A 17309-nucleotide genomic window follows, 5' to 3' on the forward strand; every position below is an offset into this window, starting at 1 on the left:
GATTCACCTATACTGTTAATGTTAATTGCTAGCTACCAATACTAACTGCTAAGATACTATCATACTCTCACCGCTTTAGCTATTGTTAGCTGCTACAATGCTACCACAGGCCTAGATGCCACATGTAACTGCCGATTGCCACACTACCATCATCTACCCCTGCCTCTCACCAACTGCACCAAGAAAAAGCGGGGTGGGAATACAAACCCTGGTTCGGGTAGGGGATAGAAAATAAAGAGGTAGAGTCAAAAGATGAAAGTAGGGATTGGATACAGACCCTTGTTCGGGTAGGGGGTGGAAAATTTAGAAGGTGCTGAAGGTGGAGGCCTAAACCACAGACTAGATTTAACAGCCTCTTCTAACATTTCCTTCAAGAAGCAGCAAACCCTACCATTTCCTTCAAAAAGCAAACAGAGCAGGAAAACAAACCCTAACATTTCCTTCAAGAAGCAGACAAAACAGGAAAACAACCAAAAAGATCAAAAAACAAGCCAACTCTGTGTCTTACCACGCAAACTCACCTGAACAGGCCGCATGGTCCCAAAGAGAGACTCTAGCTGGCCACACCCCCACCTTATCTAAACTTCCTGGTTCTCTTCCTATTGGCAGAGCGAGAAGATGGGGCGGGGAAAGTTTCTCCTCACTCAACTCACGAAATTGCATAATTTTTAAGGGCGTGTGGGGAAATAGCAGTTGCTAATTCAATGGTGAAATCCAAAGAAACAGACACTGTGATCACAAACATCTGCTGCTTTCCTTTGCGGATAAGAGAGCCCAAATACAGTGCCGTGAAAAAGTATTTGCCTCCTTCCCGATTTCTGTGTTTTTTGCATATTTATAACACACAAAGGTTTCAGATCATCAAACCAATTTTAATATCACACAGAGACAACCCAAGGATATATAAAATGCAGTTTCTAAATGATGATTCAATTTATTAAGGCACAACAAAAATCCAAACCTGTCTGGACCTCTGAACCTAATAGCGAGTTGTGCCACCTTTGGCAGCAATAACTGAAATCAAGCGTTTGCAATAATTGGTGATGAGTCTTTCACACCGCTGTGGAGGAATTTTGGCCCACTCTTCTTTGCAAAATTGTTTCACCTCTGCCATATTGGAGGGTTTTCTGTCATGAACTGCCCGTTTAAGGTCACACCACAGCATCTCAATTGGATTTAAATCCGGACTTTGACTTGGCCACTCCAAAACCTTAATTTTGTTTTTTTTTTTGAGCCATTCAGAGGTGGACTTGCTGGTGTGTTTAGGATCGTTGTCCTGCTGCATGATCCAAGAGTGCTTGAGTTTGAGGGCACAAACTGATGGCCGGACGTTCTCCTTCAGGATCGTCTGGTAAACAGCAGAATTCATTTTTCCGTCAATCACAGCAAGTTGTCCTGGTCCCGAGGCAGCAAAGCAGCCCCAGACCATCACACTGCCACCACCATGCTTTACTGTTGGCATCATGTTCTTTTTATCAAATGCTGTGCCATTTTTACGTCAGATGTAACAGGCTGCACACCTTCCAAAAAGTTAAATTTTTGACTTATCAGTCCACAGAATGTTTCTCCAAAAGTCTTGAGGATCATCAAGATGCTTTTTGGCAAATGTGAGACGAGCCTTTGTGTTCTTTTGTGACAGCAGTGGTTTTCGCCTGGGAACTCTCCCATGGATGCCATTTTTGGCCAGTGTCTTTCTTATGGTGGAGTCGTGAACACTGGCCTTAACTGAGGCCAGAGAGGCCTGCAGTTCTTTGGATGTTTTTCTGGGTTCTTTTGTGACCTCCTGGATGAGTTGTCCTCGCACTCTTGGAGTAATCTTTGTTGGTCGACCACTCCTGGGAAGGTTTGCCACTGTTCCCAGTTTTCTCCATTTGTGGATAATGGCTCTGACAGTGGTTCGCTGGAGCCCCAGAGCCTTGGAAATGGCTTTGTAACCTTTTCCAGACTGATAGATTTCAGTCACTTTTTTTCTCATTTCTTCTTGAATTTCTTTGGATCGTGGCATGATGCGTTTGTTCTTGAGATTTTGTAGCCTACTTCACTTTGTCTAACAGATTCTATTTAGGTGATTTCTTGATTCGACAAAGGTTTGGGTGTGGCCTGTGAAATTGAACTCAGCTTTCCCAAAACTGTGGTTAGTCACAGTTACTTTGTGAGTTAACAAGGGGGGGGGGGGTTAATGACTTTTTCACTTAGGGTCAGAGGTTTGTATTTTTCCCCCCCTTGGTAAACAAAATCATCATTTAGAAACTGCATTTTATATATCCTTGGGTTGTCTCTGTGTGATATTAAAATTGGCTTGATGAACTGAAACCTTTGATATGCAAAAAACACAGAAATCAGGAAGGGGGCAAATACTTTTTCATAGCACTGTACATAATTTGCATTACAGTGAACCAAAATCAGACAGCGTTCTTCGTGTACATGTACAGGGTGTCAGTTGAGTAGGCAATCCTCATGTGTAGCCCAGGACACATTTGCATACACAATGCTAAAAGAACGTGGTCATATGTGTCACAGACCAGCTGAGAATGTGGTCAGACCGATCGGTTCTCAACAGTAGCAACTCACATTTACTGTTTGCATATGTTGGAGTGGCTGTGGCTCAGGAGGTGGAGCAGTAGTACACTTATCAGAAGGTCAGTGGTTCAATTACAGGCCCCTGGTCTATATGTCAAAGTATCCTTGGGCAAAATGTGTCAGTGTGGTGTGTGTGTGTGAATGGTTAGTGCTAATAACAAGCAGGTGGCACATAGTCACCAGTGTAACTGTGTGTGAAGGTGTCAATGCTGACTCGTGTAACAGCGCTTTAAGTAGTCGTAGTTAAAACAAGAAAAGCATTATATAAATATACAGTCCATTTACCATTTGGGCTATGACCTCCTTAACAATTACAGTAACTGTGGCTCAGGAGGTCTGCTGTCATCTCATTAAAACTGAAGTGAAAGAAAGAAAATGAAAAAAGCACAGGAAAGCAAGTTGAGGTAAATGAAAGGACAGCTCATCTACATACCATCATCTTTGAGGTCCCATACACGGAGGGTTTTATCTCTGGATGAAGAGACCAACACGAGGCTGCCATCAGGAGCAAAGGTCAAGTCTCGCACGACATCAGTATGGTCCATCAGATTTAATAACAGTTTTCCTACAACAAGCCATTCAGTAAAACAGAGGATTAATGAAAAGCTCATCCATAGTGAAGTGCAACAAATCTTAAGTCAAGTTTGAGAACTTGTACTAAAACAAGTGACACAATTTTTAAAGGCACAGAAAGAACTCTGTTCCTGCTACAAAAGTCTCACATAGCGACAAAAATAGAACTACAAGTATAAGCTGGGATGAACTTTTTGAGCTTTTTTTAAAAGTAGCATTAGTGCTGACAGTGCAATGACAAAAAGAACTGTCTGCAGATATATTAGCCTACTGAATCCTAGGCTCTTTTCTGGACATAACCCAGTGTCTACACAGGAGGCATAGCATGAGGAGCATGTTTGCAGAGCAGCAGCAGCTTTAGTACTTTGCCACTTCAGTGAATTCCACCCATGTCCATCCATTGTTGGTCAGTGTCAGTGTCTTAGCCTTCAGTGTGTATGTGCTTTGACATTGTAGTGGCACTTGAATTTTAATATTGTGGCTACAGTTGTCATTCTGCTGAAAGAATGCCAATATGCCACATAGAGCTGCACATAAATCGAGCTCCCTTATTGGTGACTGCCTTTTTATGAGCTTCTGGCAAGTGCCCTGAGGATGGATGTGGTGAAAAGTAGTCTGAGGAGGTTGACATTGCTCATTGTTCCACTTGATTCTGGTGCCTCAGTTGTATCCGTTGCCTCACCTTCACTCACAGGTGGGGTCTGAGAGCAAGTCAGCTGATTTTTCAAAGTCGGCAAACTTCATTCCAAATTTTGGCATCCTCTGCTTAAAATCTACAATACTTTAACACAGCATCTCAGACATTCCGGTGCTGTGATTATCAGAGCAGTACGGCTTTGATCACTAATGTCCTGCTTCTTATTATATTAGTTTATTGATAGGTCAATCATTTTGAGAATGCCTTCTGTACAAAGAAAAGTTGTTTTCTTTATATGAAAGCTCCAAAGAAAAGAAGAAAATAATACTTGATAATCAAGTATGACACAGTATGGTTATTTTAAACTATTTCTTTAACAATTACTATGTTGTGATATATACCGTTACCGTGACATAAAATTACATATACTGTGACAGATGATTTTGGCCACATTGCCCACCCCAATTTGTGTATCAGACTGTGATTTTACATCTTTTTCATGTGGTTGCCAGATAATGACATTCAATATCCAACAAAAGCCTGATTTTGTTGCAACAAAACCTTTCAATACCATGGTTAGCTCATAGCATACCATCACTTTAAACTTCAAATTGCATAATGTTGTTATTTATTACCTCATCTGATAACCAGCTACTTAAGCAGGGAAACTACTTCTAATTAATGACAATGTGTCCTCACCAGTGTAAACATCCCAGATCTTGATGCGACCATTGTTGAGGCCTGTTGCCAGTAGCAGTTGGTCCTGGCCAAACTTGAAGCGGTGCCACTCAATATTAACACAGCGACTCTCCTTCTCTGGCACTGAGGAGCCGAAGGCTAAGCCCCAAACGATGTCACCACAGTCAATGGTGTGTTCGCGGGGCTCACCAGCTGCTGGGATTATTTGGCCTGGTATTACTTGCCGGGGGCTTGAGGCATTGGTGTCCTCTCCACCATGGCCGACTAAACTAAAGCAACAGAGAATGGAAAAGATACAAGAAGAGGTGAACAAAAGACATCCCTGTTCAGCAATTGAGCCTGACTGGCACAGGGATTCTCTACTACATCAAGCCAAGTGCTTGCTCATGAGGGAATTGTTGGGTCTCTGTAGAGTTTGCTTTGTACCTGCTCTGTATGGAAAGTGTCCTGAGACAACTTCTTTTGTGATTTGGCACAATATAAATAAAACTGAATTGAAAATTGAATCACACAGTAAGATAAAATTGTTTACCTTAGTAATTTGTTGCAGGTATTATTATTATAATATTTACAAATCATAGATGAAGATCAATGAACACACATACACACACACACGATTATCAATGATAGGTTCAGTGAAGTACTTCCGCTGAGAGAGGCAGACAAAGAGAGGGAGCCTGAGCGAGAGAGCAAAGGAAAAGAAGGATAGAGAGGAAAAACCAAGGTCAAAGAAGAGGAGTGAGCTGACTGGACAAGTTAACCACCTGATTGCCCCTGTATTGCTCACATTTGAACACATGCACAGCTTCCTACACAGCTGAAACTAACAGTGGTGAATGCATCTGATTTTCATTAACTGTTTCTTTTTTTGACTCATCGGCCCAGCTTTGTGTCGCCATTGATCCCCTATGAAAATGCTCCCAGATCTTACAGAGGGAGCTGATTTGTTATGGATTACCAGTTAAAGCTTTTGACCAAGCCTTCCTTCCCCATAACACCCCTTCCAGAGAAAACCACTCAAGTGCCCCAAATGCCACCAGGGATAGGGCGAACCCCAGTCCCAACAGTTGATTATGTTACTTGATAGTAATATTATCGTGGTGGAGGAGTATTATAGAGGGAGAGAAAGAAAATAAATAAACAAACATTTAAGAGACAATGAAATTATTTGAGAAAGTTAGTCTTACTTGAAAGTTGTTCTTTTTTGCATGCCCTTGTGTTTCCACCCTTTGAGCTGCTGGAACTGTAAATTTCTCTTTGGAGATTAATAAAGTATCTATCTATCTATCTATCTATCTATCTTTAAAAAAAGAATGTTGAAGATGGGGAATATAATGCAAAGAAAAATAATTAACAGGAGTTAATAGATTGGTAGGCAGCAATATAAATAAATGGAGATAAATGAAATACCGTATTTTCCGCACTATAAGGCGCCTTATAATCCGATGCCCCTTTCATATTGATCAATATTGGTTAATTATGGCTATCGTAGTCAGGGGGAGTAGCCGAAGTAAAGGCGGTAAAAGTGTAAAGGGCATTCCACTCTCTGCGTGCCGTCATCCTTTTACTGGCGCGTGCAGTCAGCTGTCAACCTGAATAATAAAATGACTACTTCACTGAACAATGAAAAAATATGAATATATGCTAAATAATAGGCAATTAAAATATTAATCAAACGTGGTTAATGTGATTTCTGCTCCTGAACCTCAGCGCACAGCGTCTGCACATCAGCGCTGTGCGCCGTCACCTGCATCTTTACGCAGGATAAGCTGTCAACTGTGAGCGAGCACAATGTTTGTTTCAAAACAAACAAAAATAAAATACATTTCAATTAAATGCTCATTAATTATTTTAAAGAGCCGCATCAGAGGGATGAAGGAGCCGCATGCGACCCCTGATCTAGTGAATGCATAACGCAACCCCAGACACCACAGTACGGTAGCTTCTTTCTATGAGCCTTATAATGAGGTGCGCCTTATATATGAAAAAAGTTTTAAAATAGGCCATTCATTGAAGGTGCGCCTTATAATCCGGTGCTCCTTATAGTGCGGAAAATACGGTAATTAAATAAGTATCAAGAGGGATGGAATCAGGTTTAGAAACTAGAAAATGAATGAGTGAGGGGTAACCAGATGGAGTGGGGTTCTCTGTGTATTTGATGGAGGTGTGTACATTTTCCATAGAAACATAATCCTAACGTAATTTTTTCCAGTGTAAAATATGTTTAATTTGGTCAGGTTGATTGTTGAAATGTCTCCTAGACAGCAGAGTGACATAAGCATAATGGGATGTGGCAGCCCAGGAAGACAGACGGTGATTCTGTAATTTCTTTCCATTAACGGGTGTACAGTGACAGGTGGCATGAATATAGCTATGTGGGCTATTTTGTGTGTAGGCTGAGTGTGTAACAGAAAATCCCATTTTAAACAGATTTTACCCAGTGAAATTAATTCTGTGGAGTATCTTATATTGTATGAGTTGGAGGTTGGCATTTTCTGTCATAAGGTAGATGTTCCTGCATATCTGGTTTCAGAAGTTGGCATCAGGAGTGATGGATAGGACTCATTTCCATTTTACTGAAGGTATGGACAGAGTTTTGTCGGGACTGTGATATTATTCCATATATTTTGGAAAGGAGTTTTTTTATTGGAGGTGATGTTAATTAACTCTGAGCTTGGGAGAGGCAGGTCAAGGTTGGTGATGGTTACGTTACATTTTGTTCGAAAGCATGATTTAAGTTGTAGATATTCCTGAAATTGATGGCTCCAATTGCCGTAATCCTGGATCAAGTGGGGGAACAAAACCAGCGCATTGTTGTGGAAGATTTTCAGACCATGTGTGGAAATTAAGTGGCTTTCTATTAATTACAAAATCAAGGTTGTTCCAGATTGAAGTGAAATTAGAAAATTTGTAGTGTTTAAGTAGTCTGATTTTGTGGAATTTCCATTAGGCTGTATGCGATGCTGCTATCGTTGATGTTTTGAAGGATGGCATTTAATAGACTGACAGAGAAATGGTAAATTGAAATTTGAATATTTTTACAAACTGTTTGTTCTATATCTTGCTATGTGTGATCTGACTGATTTAACATTCATATACAGTATGTTGTCCTTTCCGTTACCTCATTCAATCTGTTAAAGGCGCCACACATTATAAAGGTAACACCATAGACCTGGTACTCTCTTCTGGTTTCTCTCTAAAATATCTTAATTTGGTAGAAATGTTAGTTTGTCATCACTGACCAGAAATTAATCCTTCATTAATTCATCCATCTCATCTTATTTGTTGCCTACTGCTCAGCATTCAACACCATCATCCCAGGAGTCGTCCACTCAACACAAGCCTCCACAGACAGGAGCAACAAGTGAGGCTAGGCAAAACCACATCCAGCACCCAGACCATCAGCACTCGAGCCCCCCAGGGATGACAGAGACCTCAGAATGACTGCAAACCTTAGCTTTTTTTTTCAGAGTTTAACAGACTACATGGTACAGAGTCCGCATACAGATGGGAGGTCGAACAGCTGGTCATCTGGTGCAGTCAGAACATCCTGGAGCTGAACACACTCAAAACTGTAGATATGACAGGGGACGTCAGGAGAAGCACCTGAACAATGTCCCCTTATCACCATTCTCAACAAAATTGTTTCCACTGTGGAAAACTTCATGTTTCTGACTACCACTACCTCCCAGGGCCTAAGGTGGACCTCAAACATTTTCATTTATCATCAAGAAGGCGTAACAGAGGTACTTCCTCTGTGCGCTCAGGAAGTTAAACCTAGGTCAACAGCTGCTGATCAAGTCCTACACAGGAATAATCCAGTCTTTTCTATGCACATCCATTATCAGTCAATCTAGTTTGGGTCTGCCAACAAACAGGACAAGAACAGACTGCAACTGACTATAAGGACTGCTGAGAAAATGATTCGTGCCAACCAGCCCTCCATTTAGGACTTTAGGACCTCTAGACAGAGGAAACGGGCAAGAAGCATCACTGCAGACCCCTCACATCCCAGACAAAACCTGTTCCAATTTATCCTCTCTGGTAGGATCAGATCACTGAACGAAAAACAACCAGACACAAAAACAGTTTCTTCCTACAAGCTGTTAAGAGTTACCTAGTAATACAGTGTCACTAACCCTCTGACACCACTGACTGGCCATTTCTCATCCATTCATTAACAGTTTTTAACATGTACATTCATCACTCACCGTCAACAAAAATATCTGCACATTGTAAATTTCATTGAATATATTACATTATATGTATATATTTATTACTTATTATTTTGTTTTGTTTTGTTCTCTGGCTTATCTGTGGAGATTCTCATTGACTTGCTTGTTTTCATTTTTTTTGTCCTCGTTGCGTTGTATTGTCCGTATTTTCCTATGCAAGTACAATAAGTGTAAGATTTAAATGGCCTCTCAATCCAAATGCACTGTTAATTAATATTAATTAAAATTAATTTAACAATTAGTGCTGATCCATGCTTGACTAAATTGTACCATTTAAGATCACTAAAATCAAATACCCTTCCCCGGCTGAAAAATATCACTTGAGCCCTTAAGAGACTGCAGACAATCTGAACGTCAATGGTCAAAAAACAAAAAAAAGTCCCTCGAAAAATGTCTTGCTCATTTTGTAAAGACGGTGGAGGATATCAGGTTTCAAATCTGGCCATTCCATTCCCCATGTCAATTCCGCTGCTCTAACCCAGTTTAAACCTATTACAATGTCAATGTTAATACAATACAGTCTCACACTAATCTTTCTGCACCCTACATATTATCCCCACAACACTGCTCAAGGAGGTATTCCCCACTGTTGGCCCTGTTATTTTGCAGATTTTAACAGTTCTTTTGCAGGCAGTTTTCAGCATGTCATTGCTCACCCTCTCCTACAAAAACTAATTTGGACTAACTGTCTCCAATTAAAAACAGATCAATCTCCAAACTGTCTTTTTCTAGAGGTTTTTTTTTCAAAAATTTCTAGACAAAGTAATTCTATCCCATCTGATATCTTTTATGAATAGCAATAATAGTGTTTTCAACAGTTTCCAGTCTGGTTTTAGACCACTTCATAGTACCAGGACAGCACTTATTAATGTTACTAATGACCTACTTCTAACTGCAGACAGAACTTGATTTTAGTTCTGTTAGTTCTGTTAGATTCAAATGCTGCTTTTGACACTGTCGATCGCAGTGTCCTCTTCCATCATTTGGAGATCTTCTTTCTTGATGGCTCAGCTGAATTGTGGTGTCCCTCAAAGTTCAGTTCTTGCCCTCTTCTATTTTCTGTCTTTATTTTGCTACCTCTTGGCAAGGTTATTCAAAACCATGATGTGTTGAGTGTCAATTGAGTGTCATCAGCCATTTTTATGCTGATGACACTCAATTAAATGTGCCTCTAAAACACAGATCTTCATCCTAGCTAATCTCACAACCTGCCACTCTGATATCAAATCCTGGATGTCCCACAATTTCCTTAAATTTAATGATGTTAAATCTGGAATCATTCTGTTCGTTCCCCTAAATTCCAGCAGCTACTTCAGCGCTAATCTTGATGGTCTCTAAAATAATATTATGCAGGCTGCTAGGAATCTAGGGTTAATATTTGAGGCTAAGATCTGTTTTGACAACTCAAGTGTTGTTCAGTCATGTTTCTTCCAGCTCCAGTTAATCTCTAAAATTAGCTAATTTTTATCAATTGCTAATCTACAAAAAGTATGTGCTTTTATCTATTCTCGGCTTGATTACAACAGTGCACTTTACTCAGGTATCAGCCAGGGCTCCCTTCACCATCTCAAGTTGGTACAAAAAGCTGCTGCTCGGCTAATAACTGAAACTGCAGTGAGGAATGCACAGACTTGTATATTGGGGAAACCAAACAGCCACTGAGCAGATGCATGGCACAACACAGAAGGGCAAACTCTTCAGGGCTGGACTCAGCTGTTTACCTGCATCTCAAGGAGAAAGCACACTCCTTTGAGGATAAAAATGTGCATATTCTGGACAGAGAAGACAGATGGTTTGAAAGAGGAGTACGAGAAGCCATCTATGTCAAGGTTGAAAAACCATCTCTGAACAGAGGGGGAGGTCTGAGACACCACCTCTCTCCCACATACAATGCTGTCTTTTCATCTCTCCCAAAAAGATTCAAAGATTTAGCCTCTGAGGATAAACAACAAAGCCATTCACACATGGCTCCAGGAGCCTCCCAATGACAACAATGGGACACTAATAAGCCAAACGACTGTCGTTGACATCCAAGGGTTGCACCCCACCCCGCCTTAATGGGGGGATCGTTTGCCTCACAATAGAGTGATACCATTCTTGATTTTGGGGGTTGGCCTCACTCAGGGGATAAATACTTGAACCTAACACCATTGCATTGGACTAGAGCTGTCCTATCTAGTCTGGTTGCGTACGAACTGATGAAGCCTGCTCGGATGAGAGGCGAAACGTCTTCTAAGACAAACTGACGAGGTCCAGTTGCGAACGATTGAATGCCCTAAAGCTATCCCATTACAGAGACTGGAACACTCCATTGGCATTAAGGGAACGGTATTACGCTGGTTTAAATCCTACTTTTCAGAACAATTTCAGTTTGTACAGGTTAATAATGACTACGCTGTGTACACTAAAGTCAGTCACAGAGTTCTGAGTTTAGATGCCATTTCAAGTGTGCTATTTGTATTTGGAATCTGTTGCTGACAACTCTCAATATGAGATCAAAAGAGCTGTCACTATCAGTGAAACAAGCCATCATTAGGCTAAAAAATCAAAACAAACCCATCAGAAAAATAACATAAAAACATTAGTTGTGGCCAAATCAACTGTTTGGAACATTCTTAAAAAGAACGAACATACCAGTAGGCTCAGCAACACCAAAAGACCCAGAAGATCACGGAAAACAACTGTGCTGGATGACAGAAGAATTCATTCCCTGGTGAACAGAACCCCTTCACAACAGTTGGCCAGATCCAGAACACTCTCCAGCAGGTAGGTGTATATGTGTCAAAGTCAACAATCAAGAAAAGACTTAGTACTTAATACAGAGGCTTCACCACAAGATGTAAACCATTGGTGAGCCTCAAAAACAGGAAGGCCAGATTATAGTTTGTCAAACGACATCTAAAAAAGCCTTCACATTAAATGGTACGGCACCATCTTATTTAAAAGAGCTCATAGTATCCTAATACGCCAGTAGAACACTGCGTTCCCAGAATATAGGCTTACTGGTGGTTCCTTAAGTCCCTGAAAGTAGAATGGGAGCCAGAGCCTTTACCTATCAAGCTCCTCTCCTGTGGAACCATCTTCCAGTCTTTGTCCGGGAGGCAGACACCATCTCTACACTTAAGAGCAGGCTTAAAACTTTCCTTTTTGAGAAAACTTACAGTTAGGGCTGGCTTAGGCTTGCCTTGAACCAGCCCCTAGTTATGCTCCTATAGGATTTAACCATGTGGGGAATTCCAATGACACACAGAGCTCCTCTGTTCTTCTCTCCCTCTCCATCGGTACGTGTTCCTGTCCTACCAACGCATGTTAGTGACTTGGCTTCTTCCCCGGAGTCTTTGTGCTTTCTCATCTCGCAGGTCCCCATGGAGAGTGGTTGAACCTGGACTGTGGATATTTGCTATCAGAGCCCCAACACTTTGGAACTTCCAGCCTTCTGGACCCTGACACTCTTGAGTTTCTAGCCTCTTTTCAACCTAATTGTAAAACATTTCTTTTTGAGAAGGCTTTTGGAAATGCTTGACATCAATTTATTTTGACTGTTTTTGTTCCTATTTATTTTAATATAATTTACTTTTTTACATCACTGTCTTTATTTTTCCGTGTTAATGTCCTTGACCTTTTTCTTATCAACTGATGTGCCTCATCTGGTTTAATTTTTATTTTATTTTTTAAAAGCAGTTTGTAACATTGTTCAGTGCCACATAAATGATGTTTATTATTATCATTATTATTATCATTATTACGAGTAGCTAGCTTTTAACAGTCTCAGAGAGCTAACTAAGTGCTGTGAAAAGGTGTGCTATAGGGTGAGTTTGTGCTATTACTATTAGCACTATGGATGTCAAAAAAAGAGACATTAAGTCTTCTTTCTTGGTAAATGTAAGTAAATGTGAGTTACTGTTGCCTTTCTATCAGCTTGAACCAGTCTAGCCATTCTCCTCTGACCTCTGGCATCAACAAGGCATTTTCACCCACAGAACTGCCACTCACTAGATATTTTCTCTTTTTCTGACCATTCTCTGTAAACCCTAGAGATGGTTGTGCATGAAAATCCCAGTAGATCAGCAGCTTCTGAAATACTCAGACCAGCCCGTCTGGCACCAACAACCATGTCACGTTCAAAGTCACTTAAATCACCTTTCTTCCCCATTGTGATGCTCGGTTTGAACTGCAGCAGATCATATTAACCATGCCTAAATGCATTGAGTTGCTGCCATGTGATTGGCTGATTAGAAATTTGTGTTAACAAGCAGTTGGACAGGTGTACCTAATAAGGAGTTAGGAGTTCCATTCATTTTCATTTGGCTTTGTTGCCAATACAGACCTCAGAGAGACAGAAAAAGAAAGAGAGAAAGCCCAGGTTAGACGGGGAAAGAAAAGAGGAGTGAAGGGGTAAGAATTGGGACTATGAGGTTTGAGCATATCCTTCTGATTTGAGCACAGTTTTATTAATTCATTAATGATTTCATTCATTTCTCCCATCGGTTGTCCTAAAACCACGAACAAAGTGCCCTTTCTGTTTTTGTTTCTTTTAGTAAAGCTGTATTACTTAGTGGTTGCCAGCAGAGAAGAGAGACACATCTGTGCACTGTAATGCTATCTTATTGACCACATCCTTCTTTTGTAATTGCTAAAGAACAGTTTATACCACCTACAAGACGAAAACTAGACAATGTGGTTGTCAGTGACAGTGTATTACATTGTGGTTGTCCATACAGGCATCAGAGAGAGAGACAGAGGCAGACACAGAGAAAAAGCAAAGAATTATACCTTCTGAAAAAACACACTGGTTCAAATAACTAGAATATCTATTTTTGTGTCTCACGCCCTTACAAAGGGAAACCAATACAATGAGAGACATACTACTGGTATAAGTATATTCATTTCAACATAAACCTTCTAGATCCTTCAAGATCTACGCAGCAACAGCTTACAGCAGGTATCGTGCCAGTCCACATGTCCTGGAAGATTTTAATGAAGATTTCAACAGCAGACCAGTCAACTACTATCTGTAAATATAGACCCTATTTTCCCATGTTTTTGTGTGTAAGTGACTATAGGGAAAAACAATTTTTGAAATTTTTCCAGTACTCAGCAAGAATGCTACAGCTGACAGCCACAAAACAGGCTGCAATGTCTGACATTATGGAACAGATTCCTGCAGAGATAGACCTTTTTGTCAAGTGTAAAATGTTTTTGCTTAACCAGGAACAGCCACAAAATTGCTTTCGCCACCTAACTCCATTTAGAGAAACTGTAATTTTATCATTGTAAAACGCACTTCCTTCAAACTCGACCAAAGCAAATCAAAACTCACCAGAACCTTCTTGGTTCATCTTTCACTGTTCCATCAACCACCAGCAATTATTTACGTGTCAAAATAAACCCTTAATTCACAGAATCAGGAGAGGAGCAAGAGAGAGGGCAGACATCAGAAAAACAGCAAAAAAGAGCATGTAGCAGCAAAGTATTTTTAGGTCTAACTGTGGAATTACATTCACTGGACATTGAGATTTAAGTATGTCGGAATTCAACAGATTGTGGCGGTAAAAAAAAAATCAGTAATTACTGGATAACGGAAATTCTGGTTGTGTGACACCTGTCCATGATGCATTGCAGTCAGTGCAGCAGCCCGGCCTTACACAAGAACAGCCACGTTTCTTGTCGTAAGTGTCTGATGACCACAAACAGCTGTTATATGCTCTGGTCAAAGCCAACAGACTCTATTCATAGAAACAGCGATGATATCATCAAAAAACAGAATTCATTCAAATGCAAAAAACTAAATAAAACTCACCAAAACCTTTTTGGTTTGTCTTTCCACTGTTTCTGCAATCGTCGCTAACTCTGGTTTGGTTGAAATAAACTCTTAATTCACAAAGATGAGCAAGAAAGCAAGCGGACATCAAAGAAACAGCGAGGGAAACAGCATGTGGTGTGGACCCGGAATATTCCATATTTTCACAAATACTCATGGACTATTTTCACAAGACATAATAGGAGAGACTGAAAAACATCGGACTTCAACACACTGTGCAGGTGAAAAATACATTTAAAAAACTTGTAATTATTTGACAAACTCAAACAGTAAAAACTGGCTTTATACCCCCTGTCCATCATGCAGTACTGTTAATGCAACTGCCATGGTGGTGCAAATTCATGTCCCGACCACTTTCCAAACAACCCTGCACACTTGCTACCGGTAAGTTTAGGCCAAAGTGTAGAGTTTGTGTTACAGTGCCACCATCTGACCAATTGGTATCATTTTTTTGCTTGAACTCCTAATAAGAATAGTAGTTATAATATAATTTTGAAGAGGGTTCCAGTACCTGCAGTCCTTGGACTTCTATATATTACATGAATGACACAAGAAAGGTGAATTCCATAATAAAATGCTAAAACCCTTAAGGTCCTAACCTAAAGAGATAAGTCATAACATGCTCAGTTTACAATTTAAGGGTTTCAGATTTTTGAAACTATTGAACTAAATCATGAGTATGTATGTTATTGTTTTATTAATCATGGTTCCTAAATTAAAATACTGGTAGCAACTGAGTGTATTTCAGTTTCAAATGATACTTACAAGTTCTTCAGGCATTTCGTCCAGGGAATGAGCCTAACAATTCGATGCCCCTGAGACCAAGCAAAGTAGGAACCATTGGGTGCAAAGGCTACTGTCCAAGCCTCGCGCCCAGACTTCTGGTCAAAGGGAGCAACAGGCACCAGGAGCTCACCAATGAACTTAGCCTTACCTGCAAAAACAACAATACTGTTACTTAAGCTACACCCAATGGAATCACTGATTAACATGTTACAACCTCTCTTCTTATTCAGGCCTGGCCACAGGAATTCCAATCATACCCAAGAAACCTCTTCACTCACAAACAGTGGGCTTCTCACTAATGCAGGCATCTGAGGCCAACTGTGCTAGCCAAACTATTAATACAAAAACAGTGGATGGGGAACATTACAAGATAAACAAGTTGGATGCTCCGTTATATATTGGGTTCTAATAATTACTGAAATGCACACATACATATTAGTAATTTTTTTAATTTGTTAGATGGTTATGAAACTTTCTACAAAACAAACTAAGAGGGATAAACTCTATACATTCAGATTCTTAATCCATGCTTAATTTATGGACCTATACTCAACCCAAGTCAATTTGTAAAGGATAGTCTGATTAACTTTTGTTCTGATGAACAGCAACCATTGGCTTACATCTCCCATGCAAATCTTATAAATTCCATAAACACAGCTAATAGATTGATGGAAACAACTTCACAATGACTGTCTAGAACACACAAGCAGCATTAAGTTTGCTGAGATTATTAACAGCAACTGACTCTTATCTGCTTATCACGCTATACTTAACCCCCTTTACAAGTACCATTAAGTAGAGTTTTTAACAAGGCTAACCACACCCACTATGAGCTACCAAGGCTTAACATTTCACATGTTATGGGTCCATTTCATATTTAATGTGTTTGAAGAGACAATGATAGCAAAGTTAACAAAACTGATGTTAGCAAGCATTCAGCCAGTGTTTGACTCACAGGCAGTTGGGATCCCATTCATTGTTTTAAACCCAGCCTCCCATTCATTATTACCAAACTGTTTCAGCAATGTCCAATACATATTTGCCTAATTTTTTTAAGAGTATTCGTCCAGATCCACTGTCTGTGTGGTTGAATATGCTATAAAAGTGAACCTTTTGTAAACAATGACATTTGTTGTCAAAAAATAGCCTGTAAAAAAATCAATTATTTATAAGCGACCATGATTGCAATTCACATGACAGCTTCTCCTCAGAAGGGAGAATTAGAAAAAAACAGATGGTGACACAAGCAAGTTTATCTCTAAAAAAAATGCAACAGCTCCAGTTTGGCAGCATTTTGGACTGAGATGAAGATCCCCTTCTCTGGTGGAAATCAAACCCCAGCCACATTCCACTGATGTCGAGGGTGGCCTGGAAGTACTTATGCACGTGTGACACAAGCACACCATCAGAGCAAATGATCTGCATCACAGGCGGAAAATTAATGTCACATCCTTGAACCATATTTCCGTTACCTTAGGCTACCCCTTGCTGTTCCGTTTCTGATGTTGCTCAGAGAATAACACTGGAACATGTATCACAGTTTTGTCATTGTTTGAAATAATAATAATAGCAATAGACTTTACTTGTATTGCACCCTTCATACAAGAAATACATCTCAGGATGATTGACAACAAAGAAATTACATGCACTGAAGTGCTTCACATAAAAATAGATATAAAACGAACATAAAAATGGCTATGCAACATAAAATGGAAAATCACAGTTGAACTGTTAAGTGAGTGAAACAGTAACCACCTTGTGGCAAGAATTCAGAACAGCAGGAATTGGAGGCTCCCTCAAAGTCCTGTTATGGCATTTCTAATGAGCTGGTAATATGGTACATTGCGGTCAAAAGTTGGTACAAAAAACCTTTCACTACTGAATTCTTTATACTGTATGTATGTCATAGAATTTTTTCATTCTGAAGACACAAGTTTGCATCTCTGTTTGGGACAACCTCCTAGCGTGAGCAGTTCTT

General features: G+C 40.0%; 1 protein-coding gene across 1 annotated transcript in view; it reads right to left on the minus strand.

Moving 5' to 3' along the window:
- Positions 1-17309, minus strand: part of wsb1 (WD repeat and SOCS box containing 1) — a 37891-nt gene that overhangs the window by 18277 nt on the left and 2305 nt on the right. Inside the window, exons 3-5 of the mRNA XM_041940021.1 lie at positions 15311-15479; positions 4490-4758; positions 3014-3145 (exon numbers count right to left, since the gene is read on the minus strand). Coding sequence (XP_041795955.1) covers positions 3014-3145; positions 4490-4758; positions 15311-15479 — 570 coding nt within the window. The remainder of the gene's footprint in view (positions 1-3013; positions 3146-4489; positions 4759-15310; positions 15480-17309) is intronic.

The sequence above is a fragment of the Chelmon rostratus genome, chromosome 7 (genome assembly GCF_017976325.1).
Source record: "Chelmon rostratus isolate fCheRos1 chromosome 7, fCheRos1.pri, whole genome shotgun sequence".
Lineage (NCBI taxonomy): Eukaryota > Metazoa > Chordata > Actinopteri > Chaetodontiformes > Chaetodontidae > Chelmon > Chelmon rostratus.